Here is a 20,414-nt window from a genome sequence, read left to right as displayed (position 1 = left end):
GTATTAAAGATAATTATTTGAACGTGTAAATTTTATAAAATATATAAAATTTTTTTCGAGTCATCCGTTACGTTACAAAACGAACACTATAATAAATTTGATAGACAGGACAGTTTTACTATCTGACAAAGAATTCCATAGTACAAATTTGACTTGTGTGAAAAATATATCTTAAAAAAGTGCATATCCTTACCTTTCATAAAAGGTATGAGTGATGGTATTAGCCACCACTTAAATAAATTTGGACTCAACACATTGTTTTCTGTGCCAAAGAAGCTTGACTGTATCATTAAAAAAGGTAAAGCTAAAACGGACTATTGAAAGAAAACTGATGTGGTATATACTGCATAAAGTGTGCCACATGCAATGCTTCCTACAACATTGGGCAAACTAAACGTTATTTGAAAACGTGCCTGAAAGAACATAAAAAATAATGATATAAAAGCATGAAAGTTGCTATTCTGTAGTCAGTGAATACTGTATGATAGAAAAGCGTGATTTCGATTAGCAGTCTCCCCGTATCTTATATTGTGAAAAGAACAGAAGAAAAGGGGAGATTGCTGAAATGTTTTCAAAAAAGAAAATAAAAATGCTATCAATCTACAGAAAGATACAGAGAATCTAAATGTTGTTTGCAGTAGTGTAATGATCGAAGGCCGCTTAATGTTGACTTTCGGCATTCTTATCGTCCCAATGAAAAATATATATTCAGTCTTTTTGTTGTCTTTTTGACTGCCCGTAGGAAAAAATTATGCAAAAATTACTGTACAAAAAATTGCACATTTTTGCGCATGAATTTCTGCAGTTTTTACAGATTTTTGTACAAAGTTTTCGCCTTTAGAATTTTTCTGTAGAAAATTCTGCAAAATATTCTGCAGAAAAATTCTGAAAGCGAAAACTTTGTACAAAAATCTGTAAAAACTGCAAAAATTTATGCGCAAAAATGTGCAATTTTTTGTGCAGTAATTTTTGCATAATTTTTTCCTACGGGTGTACTTGACACTTTAAATTACGTCTGTGACATCTTTTTAAATTATTTTACTGATTAAAATGTTTTGTAACATTTAACAACACAATGAGACACTTAAGTTTACACGTATTCATTAACAAGATTTGCTTTTATTATATATATATATATATACATATAATTTTTTTTCTTTGTCATATTGTAAAACCTTTATGAATTTGTTGGTACGACCTTATAAACAGTTGTGCGAATAATTTATTTTTGTAATCGATTAATTCACTTGAGAAGGACTAAATCCTACGGTCGAAACGTGAGACTGATTTACAATAAAATATTGCCAGTTTGCTATTAATCTACTCATTCTTTGGCTCTGATTACTGGCGATATTAAGTTATTTCAATTTTTTGTTATATAAAAATTCTCATTTTATACATATAAATATTTAAAAAAAAAGAGATAAGCTATACCCACTGCATATATATAAATGCGCAGTCTTATGACGAAGATTACAACAAAGAAAGATTGAGCTTGTTGAGAGGTAAGGCAGCATATATATTAAAATGGCTAATGCTTTAGTTCACATACACACACACACACACACAGGTTTGTGATATAATTTTTTAACTTTTTCATTTTTTCCATTTTTTTTGTTGATATTAGAGGAGGTGGTAATATGGCCAGTGCGGGTAATGGCTACCCATATTATCTCCGTTATTAGCTGACAAATTCTAGTAATTATTTATGACATTATTTGTTTAGTAGCGGCCACTGTTATATAACGCTATAATATGACAAAACACAACAGTTAACATTTGTTATAAGGCATTTTTACTTTTAAGAATTTCAAAAATTTTTTAAGGTACGTTTTAACACACATACTTCCTCGTTCTTTTTAAACTTAATTGCATTATCACCCAAATGTGTATGTACACTTGAGTACTTTCTTATTATTTAATTCTTTATTCAGCTGTAAGTGATATGGTTACTTTCGAGATCTCGATATCGACAAAATTCCTTGATAAATCGATTAAAGACTTAATTTAAGGCCATTAATTTTATTAAATCCTTTATATGAATAAGGTTCTTTAGATTTAAGGTTAGTTTTATTTAACTTCCATTAAATGTGAATAAAAATTACCTGTTTTGATATAACAACTTATTTTATATAAATATATAATTCTTTAATTCTAACAAAATACTGTGACCTTTTTAAACAAAACCAATTTTTTTACATTTATTTTTGTGGTGACCATATTATACCCTTTCTATTTCTCTTCGGCCCATATATAGTATTGTTATATTTTTATAAATAATATATAATATAATAAATATTTTATAACTTTGAATTGAAAATCTATAATGAGCAACACTTTGATGAATATAATAATCGTAAAATTTCAACTCAAAACATTGATTATTAACAAAATTATTAAATAAAATATAAATGGGTGGCCATATTACCATCTCCTCTACTAAAAAACAATTTATTTTTATATAATTTTTATCAGAGTAACTATTAATATCTTTCTTCAATGTTTAATTTGAAATAGGGCGTTTCGCGCATGCGCCTTTCGTTTTGGCTTCATGTATCAACGTTGCCAACGCATAGTGACTATAGTGAGTCGTACTTCTATCTTGTGTATATATGTATATATATATATATGTGATACAGATGACAATGGACTCCGCTACGGTTATTTGATCGTTTCCTGTTAGGTTCTTATAATTTCTTTTTTTTGTTCACTTTTTGTTTAAATGTGAGCAATTTTTTATTCATCGTTATTACATATTTGTTAGACACGAGCTACTAATAACATTAAGTTAGACATACTGTCTTATTTTAGAATCAAAGATGAAAAACACAAAGGCTAAAAATTCAAGGTAATTGAAAGTTTATTTGTATTTTTATAAATTTATATGAAATATAATTTTTTGTGTAATATCATTTACCGATTGTGACGTCGTTTTGCATTTATAAGTCGTCGAGGATAGATAGAGCAATTCATCTGTGTCATTCTTAATTGAACTAATCCATTATTATATTACGTTTAATTTAATAATAAATGTTTGCAGAACATGTTCGGGACGTTTTAGCGATCAAAGTGGATTGTTTGATATTGCAGTACGACCAATGTTACAACAGGGGCACGAGGGAGAATTATGCAGTTGGTTGAAAGAAATGAGTTTGATTCGTACAGTCTCCAATTGTCCTCATTCGGATTGTAAAGGACGTAGTTTAATATGGTGCCCTGCACGAATTGTTGACAAATATATCTGGTCTTGTCCTGACTGTAACAGAAAGCAGTCTATAAGGGAAGACTCTTTCTTCCTCGGGATAAAATGTGACCTGAAAATGTGCCTTCAACTGATATTAGGATGGTGTCAAAATATTCCTTGTGAAGTTACTGCTTCTTATCTAGGTTCTTATTTATATAAATCAGTATTGTGCAACATTTGTATTTCAGAGCATTAGTTTGATCAATTGGTATATTAATGTTCATGGGATTATTGCCTTCTTAATAAACATGAACTTTGGATATACAAATTAAGTCTTATGTACTTGACAATATTTAAAATGCTTAAGCATCATATGTATATATATTATCCATATGTATATATTATTGCAGATGTAAAAAATTATGTTGTTAAGAAAATATATGAACGATGTGATGAAGTTTCCACCATCTATGTTAGAAAACATCCAGACGATTGGATATTAGGCGGCCAAGGTGCAATATTAATTGTGGATGAATTTCCTGGTGGCTATATGATGGAGCGTCAACCAGATATAAATTCTACTAAAAAACGTAATAATAATTCGCATACAATGATATGTGTCGCAGAGGCAAATACTATACCACCTCGCATATGGCTACATATGATTGAAGCTATACCAGAGGTAATATTTCAATGGAGCATGTTTTAATTACAAAAAAGTATTTTATAAATGTCATTTTATTTACACTTTGTACTATTGTATAAATTGTATGTATTATAGCCACAAAAAATTGATAAGTTACAAACAGGAGTTGACAAAAGTAATATGGTGAAAGAAGCTATACAGGAAATTACGAAGCATGCAGCATCAGGAAGTTATATAGTAGCAAATGATCGTGCTCGTTGCTGCAGTTATGAATCTTTGCAGAGTTTATATATAAAACAATATAAAATTATAAGTGTCGAACAACTACAAAAATTTGATCCACCTGGAAAAAGTAAACTTCTTGACAACCTTGGTATTTATTTTTTAATAATATAGAAATATCTTTGTATGTTTCTCTGTAAACATTTTTGTACAATTATTTTTCTTCTGTATTTTAAGAAACAATTTGGCAAAGTGCCATTGAAGTTTGCGAGGAAGTTCAAGAAGCTACACATACATCAGGCCAACATATCATTGCTAGATATTTGTGGAGACAAAAATTTGGTGCATCACCTTCTACCGCGTTTCAAGATATGCTGACTCATATCGCGGAATATTATCGATTTTCTTAGGCAAATATTGAAATCTCTTGGCATCATTGCATTACGATGTTATATAATGTGTGTGTGTGTGTGTGTGTGTGTGTGTGTGTGTGTGCGCGTGCGTGCGTGCGTGCGTGCGTGCGTGCGTGTGTGTGTGTATTTGTATTTGTTTAAGCATACACACAAAATAGATATGGGAAATTAGTTTAAATATTTTTTATTATATACAAATTTTACAAGTTGCCTTATTAAATCTAATATTCATAAATTTTATATATATATATATATAATATATATATATGTATATATATTCCACAAAACTTTTTATTTGTGGATAGTAAAATATAAGTTAAAAAAGATTATAATATTAAGTCTTCCAAACATTTAAGATATTACTCAATATGTAATTATTAAGCGTTTATATAATTGTTGATATGTTAGAATATAATGATGAAAAAGATTAATTTCAGTATGTTAAGAAAACGAATATGATGTGGTACAGTTTGTGACAAGTTATATCTAATGTTTTTATTTTGTTCTAATATTGGCAGAAACTATATATTAAAAGACTGACATTGATTTTATTAATAGAATGTTAAAATAATTTTGAGTCCAATAATATAGCAATACTAGCGTATATATGAAATTATAATAACACGCGCATACCCACATAATACGTTTTCTAATTAAAGAGATATTAAGTGTTTTAATCTCCCGTTTTTCATAAATATCCTTAAATATATTGAAAATACGCACAAAATTAAAATTTTATGACATAACTTTATATATATATATTTTTTATAGTAAATTTCTCTATTCTAAAGTTATTAAAATTAAGAACTTTATTATCCTAACATTTCTTCTTAGTCTTCACTTTCTTATTCAATCAATTTTGACTGAATAAATCATAAACGATATGCCATAATTTGGTATGATGTGCGGTTATTTAAATGTGAATTGCAAGAGAATGCGTGCGTGTGTGTGTGTGTGTGTGTGTGTGTACGCGCGCGCGCGTGCATACGGGTGTGTAAAAGAAGAAATGTATAAAATACTTTTAGAATAGAGGAATTTGATTATGTATTGTTTTCATACATATTGCGTTTATTACATAACGTCCTGAAGTTTTATTGTTGAATATAATTTTTGTATCTATAAAAGGAGAGATTGAGCAGGACAAGATCTGCAGGACTACTGTGTAATCTGTTTACAATTTATCAGCTATCATATTATAAATAAATTTTTATAAAATAAAAGTATTATATGTTTTTATCAACGAATTAAAAATATAAAATAATTTGTGTTGCATTTTTCTTCTAAAACAATAAAATATAGCATTGTTAAAATATAACATTGTTAAAACATTAAATATTTATTACCCCGTTTCGCTTTGATTAGTAGCATTAATGTATAGTTGATAAAAAGGAAATAAACAAAAAATTGTATTAATAGATAATAAATATTATATCAGCTAAAATAATAAAATAAATATTATCAGCTAAAATAAAAAAATAAATTTATATATTACTTTATGTTATTTATTGAAGTTTTACAGTAATAACAATTTAATGCAAATTTAATTATTATTAGAACGCAAACTGAGAAAAAAAAAGTCGGTCATGATGAGGGGGCACCCGGGTTTGAACCGGGGACCTCTCGATCTGCAGTCGAATGCTCTACCACTGAGCTATACCCCCAACTGTCAGTAGTTTTTAAATACTTACCTTTCCATAAATACAAAAGATTTGTTACAATATATACTTATTGAATAAGTATTTAAAAATAAAATCTTTTATTATATATATTTTTTAGACTTTATATGCTCGAAACAATCATTGTTGGCTTTAATTTCTTTGTTTAAAAAAAACTTATTTTTATTTAAATATTTCAATAGCTAATTTTAATTTTATTTAAACAAAAACTTAATTTAAAAAACAGCTTTTGTTAATTGTTTTTAATAATTGAAAGATTATTGTTTTTCACATTTCAAAAACAAAATTAAAAAAAATTTTTATTAAAAAAATTTTCTGAGTTTAATATTATTTAATTTTTAACATATATTTAAAATAAAAATTTAATAAATCCTTTTTGTATTCGTTTGATAATACAAATGTGTTTATGTTGACACATTTTTGAGACGCGGTGGTATCTAAGCAACCCTTACGTTAACTTGCTCGTACTAATGCGGAGCGTTCAGTGCGCTTCCCACCCTCTAAAGGTACGTTTCACTGTCGCCATAACTAGTCGCCCTCGTGGCCGAAGTAACATTTGACAATCAAATTTTGACTTTTAAAATCTGGCACCAAAATAATAAATAAACCACACAATTTATTTGCGTAATTTATAACGCAAAATAAGTAAGTACTTTAGTTAAATGTACACATTTGATTAATATCATTTTGATACAGAACAATGATGGACTAAATTCTTGCATATTATCTCATTGTATTTTATATAGATGTTATTTTTGTATCACATTTTATCCTAAAAACAGCTGTGGATCTTATTAAAGATATCTTCAAGATATTTAAGATACTTTTAAAATATTTATCACATAAAATGCTTTTTTTTTTACATTTCTAAGAGATATTTTTAAGACATCTCTACAAATATCTCAAAATGTTACATAAGATATATTTTAGATCAAAATTTTTTTCTAAAATATACAAGAAACTTTCGAAAACATATAAGAGATCTTAAGACATGGAGAAGTGTCTTAGGCCGGTATTCATAATCGGGTCTTATATTTAAGATCATCTTAAGTATTGTCTTAAGATGCCATCAACCAATCACAAAACCGTATTAGCATATTAAGACATTGCTTGAGACGATTTTGAAATAAGATTTGACTATGAATACCGGTCTTAGAAATCTAAAAGATATTTGTTTGCATATGTGGATTGCATTGATATCATTACTACCATTGATATTGATTGATATCATTCTTTTTTCAAAATAAAATGTATTAATTTATTTTAACAATTTTAATTTTGCTTAAAATATACATCTTATTAATTTGTAAAATTTATAGTACATGCATAATACATATTTATAAAATTTTTAAAAATAATTTTACAAGAAATATATACAATATAGGATAAGATTTTCTGTAATATTTTTTATTTTCAGTAAAAGTTAAGTTTTTTGTAAATAATGTAAATTTAATCACTTTTATATTTATTGGTGGATAAAAGCTAAAAAAAAAGAAAAATTATTCGTAGATTATTAAACACGTTTTATTTTTTCATTTCTGTGGGTTAGTGATTGTATTAGATTGACATTTTTGATATAAGAAATATATCACGTAGAACAGAACAGCATGAATAATTGTTTTATTTGTTAATTTTTATAAGTAAATGCATGTGATATCTATATGCACTGCGTTCTGATTGATGTACCAATTGGAATCTCGTAAACAATAAACACGTGATATATCCAAGCGTGGTACACGTAACGCGAAAAGGCGGAGATGTTATGATTAACTATTAATGATGCAACATCACGAAAAACGAAGGTCTCGGCGAATTATTAACGGAGTAATAATGGATCGATGTGCGGCATGGTGAATCAACGAAATAACGATTTTCAGTCATCGCCGCGTTACGATACGAGTTCGTCGCACGTATGCATATATGTATGTAATATATATATTTTGCGCGAGGATACAAACGATATATAAGATTCTACTCTCTGCACTTGCGTGGAATCCAACCGATATAGAAGCAATTTTTTGGCAGAAACATTGATATGAGATATTTATTTTGTTAATTAAAGATAAAGCATTTTTGAAAAAGATATATAATTAATAAAATTTTTCAACTTTAAGCAGGCTTTACCTAATAAGATTTTAATTTGGATTTTATTTACGCGTAATGATATTCAAATTTAAGATATGTCAACGATATCACAAAATGTAAGTTTCCCATTTATTTATTTAGAACTGTTTATTTACAAGTTGAGGTTTTAAAAATTCCTACAAGCAATCTCTTTAATTAAAGTTGTACTTAAATTAAAAAATGTACGCGATCAAGCAATCGATTAGACTAACTTTTATCCAATTAATTTATCTTTTTTTTTGTAATCAAAATTAACATAAACACAACGTAAACATAAGAATTTTGCCTAGGAGTCGGATAAACAAAGTTGTATAATGACAAGTTAAATAAATCAAATTAAAAAAAAAAATAACGAGAAGATATTTATCCCATTTATGTCGCTTATATTATGAATCTAAAAAACATTATGCGTATTAGTTAAATAGCCCTCTTGGCGTTTTAAGTAATCAGTTTTCTGACGCTCATACAATCTATGTGAGGTGAAGATTAGAATTCGACACGTGACGACCTTGCAGTGGTATCAGCCATTATGGTTCTTTATAGGTATTCGCGTGTTGTGGCCGTTGGTTTCTATGGTAGCGAGTGACCTGGTCAGTTCACCACGTGGTCAGTAACTGAACTTTGATTTAGAATCGAAAATTTGGGTCGTACTTTAATGGATGCTTATTTTAGGATGCGGAGCATCGTTACAGATTTTACGGCAACGTCCTTCACGCGCGTAGATACATAAATCAATAGTTTCATTTTTACTCCATAGATTGCTCCATTTATTATCGTATTACGAAACGCTTGAAATTTCCTTTCTGCACCTCGAGAGTATTCATACCTGCGTGTATATCGGTGCATTTTTATTTTATCCCCTTGCCTATGCTCATCTTATTGTCATCATTTTTTTTTTTTTTTTCCCAAACAATGTCCCATAACGTATTAATGATGTCAAAAGTATACATAGTTTTTTTATTACTGACGCGATTCACAATGTATAGGTCTCTTTTATTATTACAGCTATATGTGGTCTTAAATATATCATATATAATAACATAATTTCTACATAACATACATTAATATATATTACATATAGTTATATTTTAATTAATTTATATTCACATTTGAAACTCTGATTTATCATGGACAATCTATATATCTATTAACATCGGAAAATGTCGGTTCTCGATGACCACAAAAGTGAAGCAACATTAATTACTTTCTTAGCTTAGATGAGTAACTATTAGATATGAGTATGGAGAGGATCGCTTGAGAAGACTGAGAATTCTTTTTTTCAAATACCTTATTATTTGCATTTTTATCATGTATATTATTTTGTAGTGTGGTGCCTATCAATAAAGTTTATTTTACTTGTAATGTATTTCAATAAAAAAATATCATCTTTTAGGCAAATAATTTAATCAATATATAATGTAATCGGTGTGACATTTCGATATTATTTTTGACACAACTAATGACGAGAAACTTACGATAAATCGACGTCAGTGCAATGAACGTTTTCGAGTGAATTTCTTTCAGACGGCAATTCATTTCGTTCGAATCAAGGTGCCAGACGTCCTCCTCGGCGCGATGAGTTCGATCCGTCGAGAGGTCCGAAGATGCCTCGACACGACTGGCTGGAGTAGTCGTGAGTAGGTGCCAGAGACGGGCATGGACACTAAGACTCCGCCGATTCCGCTCAAGTCGCAGGAGAAGTCTTTACCGAAAAGAGCGGATCGCGTGGTCGACGTGTCCTTGCCCCCGCTGACATCGTACCCGAATCATCGTTCGTCCAAACACAGATCGTCTGATACGTCGTGGCAAAATCCACCTTGCGTCGTACAGCATCAGGATCATCGCAAGAAGAGGCCTTACAGGTAGGGATCTCTCGATATTGATTTTCTTCCAAACTACTTAAATATGCTTTTCTATTTTCGTCCACAAGTCAATCCTGTTTGACAGGCGAGCTTCAACACGATATTGCTCTTAGAGAACAATAGCGATTCTTAGCGATGCATTTAAAATGATTATAATATAGTGAAGAAATAAAACGTGTGCAAAATAAATTTTACGAATCCTTTCATCTTTCCTTTTTCACTTAACGTGAGTGAGAGAAACGCACTGTTTCAGAGTATTGCATATCGGCGCCACACCTTTGATGCACGCCTGTCAACAAAGTGACAGGGCAAGAGTGTTGAGATTATTGAAGGAACAAGAGGAAACGATAGCGTATAGAGATCGCACGTTGAGAAACGCCCTCCATTATTGCATGGATGCGGGTACCGGTGGTGCCGTTGCCGCGGCGGCACCAGAACTGGTTAACGCCCCTGATGCCGAGGGGCACACCCCGCTTCATCTCGCCGTCATCGCCGGGGACACTCAGCTGGTCGCGGTTCTCTTAGCGAATGGTGCCGATGTCAACGCCAAGGATCTCGAGGGACATAGCGTTCTCCATTGGGCCACTGGTATTTCGCACTTTTATCTCTAAAGTCTAAGATATCTGTTTATCCTTGCATTTTAAGTCCCACAAATTGGCTTTTCTTTTACATTTGGCTTTTAGCGTTTACAATAATGTTAATAATAACCATTCTTATTTAGCATAGCCATTTAGAATTTTAACTCTTGTCTCTTTTATTCTTATCTTTAGATACCACTTTGCTGTGACTCTTTTTCATACTCTACAATTTTTATTTCGTAAAGATGTACCTGCATGAATGTGATATAAACTGTGTGCAAATGTCTGCAAGATCGATGGATTTACTGAGCCTCAATCACCTCTACAAATTCACGAAAATTCCTTATAAAAATTGTCGCACGAGATTTGTTTTGTGTAATTTTTAAATTAACAGTACAAGGTTAATATTATTCATTCGCAAAAAAAATGTATGTAGAATGCAAACATAATTGGGTAAAGAAATGTTTGTTGATAATATATAAAGCTTCCTCTATGAGGAAGCCAAAATTAAAAAAAAAGTGACATTTGCAAATTTCTAAATTGTATACCTAAAACTATGAGAAAGCAATATGCAAATCTAATTTCACACTTAAAAGCTATGAGGAAGTAATGTTTCTACTTGCACAATTTTTTTAGTATTTTTAATAAGCAATGATTACTGGCCAATTTAATACTATCCAGTATCACGATTTTTATAGGGAATGCCAAGTGTTTGATACTTTGTGCATATTATCTAACAGATGCGATACGTTTTTGTGCGTGCACGCGTTACTAAGTTCTCGTATAAATAAAACTCAAGGACTTCTATGGTCAGTTGTTCAAACAATCGTGATATGCGTTCTCGCGTGATCGCTAACGGACCGGAATGACGTTACCTAGAACGACCTACTAACCTTCCTTGACCATTACGGCACGCCGTCGTTTCCTTAGAGATCGGAAGGGACGATACGGTACCCTGCATTTCAGTCCGTCATCCAACTTTTAAGGAAACTCTAAATGTAGGATAACAGACAACGAGTTTGACCTTCCAAGCGAAATAAGAAGAGAAGAAAAAAAATTGTGTAATAAAAAAACCGAATTATAACAATAAAATAATAACGATATATGCCAAACAGACGTAACCACTGCTTCGATTAGATGTTGAAGATTTTTGCACGGGCAAAGATTTTTTAAATCTATATATTAACATTACATGTATATTAAAATAAAATCAATCTTGATATTAATGGAAAATAAAAAATTGTGCATTTAGTGATATATTCTACTCGAGAAATTTATTCCGTATCATAATTACGATCGCCCATGTTGTTTTTGCCAAGAAATTGTTTCCACAGATCCAAAGGAAATGCGCACTAGGGAAAATTACCCGATATTATTCTTTTTCCACTATCCCTTTTAAAATTATCTAAAAAAGAAGTGAAAGGTATAAAAAAATGTTTTTCAGTATGCGGGGAAGCGGAATGCGTTCGGTTGGTTTTGGCGGCTGGCGCGAGGCCTTCCACTCCGGATTTACGTGGCGGATCTCCACTTCATTATGCCGCCCAATGTTGCGGCGCGGCCGCCACGGCCGAGCTTGCCGTTCCGAAGAAGGTCGGCCTGAAAGTTCTACAAACGCTCCTCGAATTCGGCGCGGATGTGAACGCGAAGGATGAGGACGGACGACAACCGATTCTATGGGCGGCAAGCGCGGGTAGTGTCGAGGCCGTGTTGGCTCTAGCAAGGTAGACTCGACGACGAGGTTGACTCTGATCACTTCATTTCTCAAACAAACGTCGTTTCCCGATACTGCAGTTTTTGATTTTCTAAACTAAACGATAATAAAAAAGACAAGTTTTCGTTAAAAAAATGAAGAAAGATTCGTTATAATCTTTCTTTGATGTAGAGCTGGAGGGGCGGCAGCCGCAGGCACTTCCGACAAAGATGGACTGACGGCACTTCATTGCGCCGCCTCGAGAGGCCACGCGAGATGCATAGAAGTTCTTGTAAACTTGTGTGGATCTCACCCGGACTATGTGGACGACAACGGTTGTTCCGCTTTACATTACGCTGCCACCTTGGGTCACGCGGATGCCACCGCTCTCATCCTCAAACTCGGGGCTGATCCCAATCGTCAAGATCGAAAGGGTAGAACGTAAGATTACAAAGTATATGGGCAATATTAATTTTTATAATTGGCTTTTTAGCCGTGAAAATAATAAATTTCCTTTTATATAACGATTCTCGATAATCGGTATTCTTACATTAGTTTGCTATTATTTCAATCTTAGTAAAAAGTATCGAAATTTCAAAAAGAATCTGACGTCTTTCAGACCAGCACTTTGCGCTGCTGCTAAGGGACAGTTAGAAACCTTGAAAATTCTGACTCAGCATGGCGGGTCGCTTCATGCTAAAACTGTACGTGGGACAGGGATAGGGCACGAGGCCGTTGCGTCTGGCAGAATCGAGTTAATAAAATGGTTAGCAAAAAAAAGACCGAGCACATTGGATGTCGCTACTCATGATGGCAAGACACCTCTTCATGTCGCGGCTTTACACGGTCACTTGGACGCGTGTAAAATTCTCTTGGACCATGGCGCAAAAATCAACGCGGTTCTTAGGACCAGCAAGGGCAATTCGATGACACCATTGGACACCGCTCTCTATAGAGGACATAGGGATTGTGCGAAACTGATTCAGATGCACGGCGGCACTACAGCGCAGCAAATGAGGACCCATAAGACCGCACCAAATAAAGGTCAGATTAAGTATATGCATAGTGCATTAGATATTTGTTCAGTTTCGAAGACTTAAATCAGACTGCTATATTAATAAATATTCACAGAATCGTATGTGACAAAATATTACAAATATTTATCCTTTAAGAATTAATATCTCGATGTTAGAAACATATTTGAATAGTAACCTATTGTTGTAGCAAAATAAGTCATTAAAACAATTTTAGTTTTTACAGCAAAAGTCCGAATAAAACATGACGATAGTAGCTCCGCGAGCGACAGTAGTCCTTGTAGACGAGGTCGAGGGCACAAGCATCCTGAGCTTTATTATGAAGAGCGGTGGATAGAAAGAAGAACGCGGCGAAAAGGTAATCTGAAAAAGCTGACTCGTCAGGATAGTCGGAGTTTTAGCGAGGAAGAAGTGCGCCTATCGAAAACATCCTCGAAAAAGAACGAGAGAAGAGCTCAAAGCGAATCCGCACGGTAAAACGTATACTCACTTTTTTATTAATGTAGTGAAAAATAATACGAGAGACATGTAATGAAATATAACAAAAAAAGTGTTTTTTTTCCCTATTCATAGACTGTGTACATATTATAAAAATATATTAATTCCGGAGTGCATTTTATTTTTAGAAGATTGATATAGTTAATAGAATTTCATATTCTTTTCTTAAAAGATTATTAAAAATTTTTTTAATATGCCATCAAAAGAATTTAAACAGTTAAATATAAAAAATTAATAATGGAAATGGAAAGTAGCATCATTTTCTATACGTCTCTTGTATTGATTGCACTGCCATAGAGTAAGTAGTAAATTTTTAAATTACGAATAAATCAATAGATATGACGATAATGGTATTAGTGAGCACAATCTGCATAAAGAACGAAGCAAAAGAATATCGACGAGACATAAACACAAATATTCAGATTCATCTTTTGAATCGGACAGTTGCGATTATTCTGATAATAACTCTGAAAATGGAGCAGCCAAACAAACGAAAAAAAAGCAAGAGAAGGATAAAAGTAAGAATCCCAATGAAACGGAAGTTAAAAATAATTCAACGAAAGAAGAAGATGACGATCAAAGCGTAAGCGACGACAGTTTAGAAGTGATCGTAGTGAAGAGATCACTAGAAAAAAAGTGTGAAAAAGTAGTATCCGGAAGAAAATCGAAAACACCTAGAGAATGCACGAAGGAAACAAAACTGACAAAAACGCACAAACGTAGTTCTAAGAAAACGTCGAAATCTAACAAGTCGAAAACATTCGATAAAGGTGATAATACGGTAGATCGAGATGAAGCTCTTGACAAAAGAGAAAAATGCACAGTAGCAGAGCATACGTCGGCTGAAGAGGAAGAAAGTGGTGGTAAGAGGCTAATAGAATCTCGATATCGAAGAGATGTGACAGATAGTACTAGCCAGGAAACCGTAGAGCGAGTAATTGTCACAGCAATGGTTCATAAAGATCAGATGTCGGATACTCCAAGGTCAATACAGGAAACTGCCAAGGAGATGAGTTCTGACGTTTTGAGGAAAACAATGATAGAAGAAACAAAAGAAATCAAAGATATTAGTTCTTCAGATAAAAGTAAGACCGGATTATCGCACGAGATTGATACGCGCGATACTTCTGAGGACAGATTGCAACAAATAACGCAAGAAAGTTTGCAAATTAATAAAGAAGTTCAGGATAAAAGGGATAAAATAATGATGCCAACCAGCATGGAAGATGGAAAAGAAGGTACGTATAGTAAGACGCAAAGTAAACATTTGACAACGCAATAACTTTTCTATAAGATAAAATAAAGTATTTTTTGCTATCTGCGCACCGTCAATTCACACTCACAGACTACACAAGTAACAAAAAATATCATGTGCAACATGTGCGGATCGACTATTGTCCACTCGTGCAGATGAATGCATTCGCCTTTGGTTCGTGTGTCTACTTTGGCTGGCACTTATGGACAACAGCCGACTCACCGCACTTGTTACACAATATACTGTTATTAATGTAGAAAATTCGATAACAATTTTTCACATTATCCAAATTTAGTATGTTTTATACGTTTATGGTTTTCATACGTTTTGTACGTTTAATACATTTTGTTTGTATTTTTCAAATACTGGCTACAGTAATCTTCTTTTTAGGCAGATTAAATACACTTGAGAGTGTAACACCAAGTGATAGTATGTTGCGTGAAAAGCAAGAAGCAATTAAAGATGAGACATTTGATCAGTTATCTGATTTAAATATTCCCAAATCCAGTCCTACTAAAGATCTCATCGACGAAGAGAAAGATAGTTTTAAAAACGAAGATAAAAGTACTGTGATTTTAGAGGAACAAAGAGATTCTATGACTGTGATAAAGCATATCTCGGGCTTAGATGAGAAAAATGAAAAATTGAATGAATTATTAGCTTCTAAAGATTTGAAGCAAGACGAGAAAATTGCTATCCAGAAAGATTTATTAAACGATGAAGAATCGAAAGCTTCAAGACAATCCAATGCGCGCCAAATTGTAAGCAGTTTAAAAGAAAATATCGAAGATATACGAGGAACTCATGAGGAAAAAGATAAGGTCTCGGCAAATCAAACATCCATAAAAGTACTTAATAAAGAGAATTTAGCCGATGATTCCGAATCAAAAGAAGACAAAGAAGTAAACAAACGTTATGATATCAAATTTTCGCAAAAAATGCAAGCAGATGAAAAACAGAAAACGGAAGCATTAAGTACTAAACAATCGACAGACGAATATATGGATGATTCTGCACGTGGAAAATCCGCAGATTTATCATCAATAGAATCGAGAATGTCACTAAACATGCAAGATAGTGTTTCTCCAGAAAGAAGGAGTTCACCACATGACAAAAGATTGGAACGTATTAAAAAGGATAATAAAGAACCAGATGAAACAGGTAAATCGTCAAGATATATTAAAGTCTGAAATTCAGAAAATTATAAAAACGGCCTTTTTGGGTTCTAATTTAAACTTCTAGCTAACATTTTAAAAGTATTATTTTAAATGCAAAGAATTTTTTAAATAATTTTTACATGACTAAAATATTTATTGTCAATTTACTATTTTTCACACACACACACACACACACACACACACACACACACAATTGTAAGTTATAAAAAAATATGGTGCCAATATTGTAACAATATTTTTGATGACAGTAATAACATTGTATTTATTTCCAACAAAGATTTGTCTGACAGAAAAAAATTTTAGGAGATAAAGATTTTCGTTACATCGATGATAACAGTTCTTCGAGTTCTCCAAAACCCACGAGATCAGCTAAAACAAGACGCTCAAGACCATCTACGGGAAGGAGAACAGGAAGATCTTCTTTAAAATCGGCAAAGAGACACCTATTTGAAAATTCTGAAGACCGTTCTCTTCATCAAAGTGCAATAATTGCGGTGTTAGACAGTCCAGAATGGGATGAAGACGAAGCGGTCGAAAAAGAAATCAGGGAAGCTCTCGGGGAGGATATGGAACATGAGACAGAGCATGAAGAAGATAATGAAATTGGCGTTATGCGAGTTTTACCAAGTACCAGTGAAGAAGAGATTCCTAGCACAACTTTAGGTGTATCTAGAACTGCAAGAATCGATTCTTTGCCTCAGGTAGAATAAAGAAACTTACACTTATTAGTCTGTATTTCAATTCGTTGACAAGTAATATTATTATATTAATTACTTTTAAACATATACCCCACACAGCACAGGATATCGCAATATCCACCAGATATCCAAGGGATATCGCAATAACCGTAGGATATCCATGGGATTGCAATATGTCCAATTGGATATCTCGATAACCTGGGGATATCCTCAAGATAAATTGTGCTGTGTGGGATAATGTCTATAAAAGGTCAATATTTGGTGTAGTAGTTTTTATAATACTGTTTTATAATTTTTGTAATAATTAATTGTGATGTTTTCGCGCGATATAACCATAACCGAACGTCTATAGACAGTAATGTCAGAAATCAAACCCGGAAATCTCCGTTCTTGACTAATAATTACAGAACTTTTAGTTGATTTAGTTAGTTAGTACTCGGTACTTATAAATATGATAAATTTTTAACACAAGCTTAATTAATTTAATTATTGCCGATCGGAATGTTATTATTGTTAGGCACAATCGACAACTACCAATCGTTTAATTGCAATCGAGAACGCTGACGGTCACCGAGAACGATTGTGGAGGAAACATCGTCGCGACAGCGGAGGTAGGGACAGTGGAATAGAACCAAGTCCGAGGGTGTCGAGAATTCCACGAAGGCGAAACGTAACATGTTGTCCAAATACGGCAAAACAGCAAGCTCTTAATATGGAGACCATTACCAGAGATGTGCAAATTAGTCTGCGTCGTTATCATCTTGAAAGAAAAATCTTTTTCCAATTGATGGAGCTGAAGAGATTACAGATTCGTCACGGTAGAGCGAACGAGCACGTCTTAGTAAAAAGACAGGTAATCTACAATTTATTATTATTAATATTATAATGCAAATATTCCTTATCCAGCATATTCCTTAAGTTAGGGGAAAAAAATTAAACATACGTTTCTACTAATATTATCACAGATATATTTCGCAAAATTTGCAGAATAACCTTTTTCAGGTGGATGCCTTTCACAAATCGGGAATGTCTGGACCTACTCTTGGCGTTGCAAAATATGATCGACCACTTACATTCAGGTTACTATACACTTAAATACTTTATACTTAATATTTAATATATTATTTCATTATTTAAAACTATAACAATTTAATACTATAAAATTGTCATTGTAGACAATTCGAAGCGTTTCTGTACGAGCAATTAAGAAGACTGCAGGGAAGACCAGCTACTCCAGATTTTTGTACCGAAGCGAAGCAATGTACGCAAAAAACTCATCGTTGTCATCATGCAACCAGCGCTTACACCTCTATTCCAGTGTATACTTATCGTATGTATTAATTAATATATTATCGTATTTGGACACAACACGTATCACTGTCGAAATATCTTCTTTGGTTTATATTTAATTTATGTATATTCATATTAGTGTTGAGAAAAGACATAAAGTAAAAATTTAAAGAAAATATTCTTATATATCTTTTTTTTTTTAAATTATATTACCTGTAAAAATGATGACTTGATTTTTGAGATTTTTAAGGTTTCGTCATTTATATTTGCGTAAAGCCCGAAAAGAATCAGTTTCTATAATGTAAATGTAGATTATAATTGCAGTAGGTGGAGGCGTCCCAGATCGAGTGGACCATCTTCCGAAAATAGAGAGTCGCGGCAGAGGGCAAATGACGGTAATAATATATGAAAAAAAATTATAAAAATCTATAATAATATTAATTAAATAAATCTAAATAATTTTATTATATAACAAATAAGAAAATATCATTCCTTGTTCAAATTTTTAATCTTAATTTGTCATTAGACAAATAATTCGTATCATAAATAATTCAATTAATCTTTAACATTTTACGCAAGAGTTGTACAACGTGCATTTTATTTTACTTTTTCTATTATTTTCCTTCCAGGTAGAAGTGACACACGGAGAAGAAAAACAAGTGATCGCTCTTCCGACTGAAAAAATGGACCGTACCAAAAGATATTTTGTTACATTTACTGTAAGAGGTGAAACACAAGACGAAAAACCCAAATCATCCTATACAATACAAAGAAATACAAAGAGCGTGTAAATGTTTCAGACATGATCTTTCTGATAATCAAAAAATAATCAACAACTTGCAAATAATATATAATAAATACAGTAAAAAAAGCATTACGTTTCAAAACAGTGCAAGCTTTATATTGTTAATCTGCAAACAGTATATAGAAAACCGGCGTATTATTTTGCTCGCTCGTAAAGAGAAAAAAATAATTTCGAAAAAAATAATGTTATTGATTCAAATATTTAAAAAATTTGCTATAAATACAGATCTGAAAATAATTTTGTTGGAATATTAAAATAATTATAAAGGGCGTTCAAATATAACAGACATGCTATATGAAAAGTTTTGACATTCTAATTCAATTAGTTTGAATGTCTTATTTTGGTTTAATTAACGAAATTATTTTTAGATCTGTAACTAGCTAAATTTTTAGATGTTTTATCCAAACTATTTTTTTCGTGTAGATCAATAATTAAAAATTTATATTTTATACGTTTTTCTTAAATCTATTCTTCCTGGAAATAAATTTACTTTTTGTGCGCACAAAAATTTAAGATAAAAAAATACTAAAACTGCCAGACAAGACAAAATGTATGAATTAATTAAAAATTAAATGGTGCATATTGTTAAATTAATTTGTATAAAACTTTACTAGTATATATACAGTATATTCATATATGTGTAAGTAATGATTATAGTTTCGTACCTGAAATACAGTTTTTGTAAATCTTCTGTAATCAACTCAGAAAAGACAGATAGAAAGAGAGAGAGAGAGAAAGAGAGAAGAATGAGGGAGAGAGAGGCGGGGAGAGAGAGAGAGAGAGAGAGAGAGAGAGAGAGAGAGAGAGAGAGAGAGAGAGAGAGCGCTGTTTTATCCTAAATGCTGTGCTTATTCGGAAATTAGGTGTTTGTATTATATATAAAAGAAAAATTTTTGCCATGATAATATACAATGTTAAAAATAACAAATTTATTTAATAGAACATGTCAGAACTTACATTCTGTGTTCCCTAGTTGTAAAAAAAAATGTAAAATAATATTCTGTATAAAAATATTAATAAATAAAAATTATGATCTCATATCGTTTTATTTTTGTATCTATTAACTTGGAAAATTTAATATAAGAATAAAAGCATTAAAAATATAATTTGTTTATCTAATTAAAGATTTTATAATACATATATTATATTCGATCTACGGCGCAAGTTATAATTCTACATTATATTTGTATAGAATGTTATAGATTATTTATTTATAGAATAATTATTGATCATAAATATATATATGTAGGTTATATAGTCA

At 31.8% G+C, this 20,414-nt stretch overlaps 2 protein-coding genes, 1 long non-coding RNA gene and 1 other non-coding gene across 9 annotated transcripts; 2 read left to right on the top strand and 2 right to left on the bottom strand.

Moving 5' to 3' along the window:
• The first annotated feature begins 2,449 nt into the window (after nucleotides 1–2,449).
• LOC105829633 lies at nucleotides 2,450–5,904 on the top strand. 2 transcript variants are annotated; one of them, XM_012668651.3, is made up of 6 exons: nucleotides 2,450–2,724; nucleotides 2,812–2,848; nucleotides 3,041–3,387; nucleotides 3,595–3,866; nucleotides 3,966–4,203; nucleotides 4,290–4,462. In XM_012668651.3, the coding sequence occupies exons 2-6, from the start codon at nucleotides 2,820–2,822 to the stop codon at nucleotides 4,460–4,462; spliced, it is 1,059 nt and encodes a 352-aa protein (XP_012524105.1). In that variant the 5' UTR covers nucleotides 2,450–2,724; nucleotides 2,812–2,819. The 2 variants fall into 2 exon arrangements, with proteins under 2 accessions (XP_012524105.1, XP_028044628.1); XM_028188827.2 differs by having other exon boundaries at nucleotides 2,460–2,848; nucleotides 4,290–5,904.
• Nucleotides 5,905–6,054: 150 nt separating this feature from the next.
• Trnac-gca lies at nucleotides 6,055–6,126 on the bottom strand. Its single transcript has one exon. It is a non-coding gene; the product is annotated as a tRNA-Cys (tRNA).
• A 1,554-nt stretch (nucleotides 6,127–7,680) lies between these two features.
• Nucleotides 7,681–8,952, bottom strand: LOC118644763. Its single transcript, XR_004962533.1, has 2 exons — nucleotides 8,917–8,952; nucleotides 7,681–8,852 (listed from the first exon to the last, which is right to left on the bottom strand). It is a non-coding gene; the product is annotated as an uncharacterized LOC118644763 (long non-coding RNA).
• Nucleotides 8,850–20,191, top strand: LOC105829630 (ankycorbin). 5 transcript variants are annotated; one of them, XM_036284138.1, is made up of 14 exons: nucleotides 8,850–10,127; nucleotides 10,381–10,715; nucleotides 12,150–12,426; nucleotides 12,588–12,836; nucleotides 13,015–13,439; nucleotides 13,647–13,902; nucleotides 14,264–15,165; nucleotides 15,573–16,343; nucleotides 16,664–17,061; nucleotides 17,576–17,911; nucleotides 18,061–18,137; nucleotides 18,234–18,388; nucleotides 18,660–18,743; nucleotides 18,982–20,191. In XM_036284138.1, the coding sequence occupies exons 1-14, from the start codon at nucleotides 9,922–9,924 to the stop codon at nucleotides 19,137–19,139; spliced, it is 4,629 nt and encodes a 1,542-aa protein (XP_036140031.1). In that variant the 5' UTR covers nucleotides 8,850–9,921; the 3' UTR covers nucleotides 19,140–20,191. The 5 variants fall into 5 exon arrangements, with proteins under 5 accessions (XP_036140031.1, XP_036140033.1, XP_012524097.1 ...); XM_036284140.1 differs by having other exon boundaries at nucleotides 18,673–18,743; nucleotides 18,982–19,120; XM_012668643.3 differs by having other exon boundaries at nucleotides 9,150–10,127; nucleotides 18,978–20,191.
• The last annotated feature ends 223 nt before the right edge of the window (nucleotides 20,192–20,414 follow it).

This window comes from Monomorium pharaonis, chromosome 3, assembly GCF_013373865.1.
Source record: "Monomorium pharaonis isolate MP-MQ-018 chromosome 3, ASM1337386v2, whole genome shotgun sequence".
Lineage (NCBI taxonomy): Eukaryota > Metazoa > Arthropoda > Insecta > Hymenoptera > Formicidae > Monomorium > Monomorium pharaonis.
This window is presented reverse-complemented; position numbering and strand designations above follow the sequence as displayed.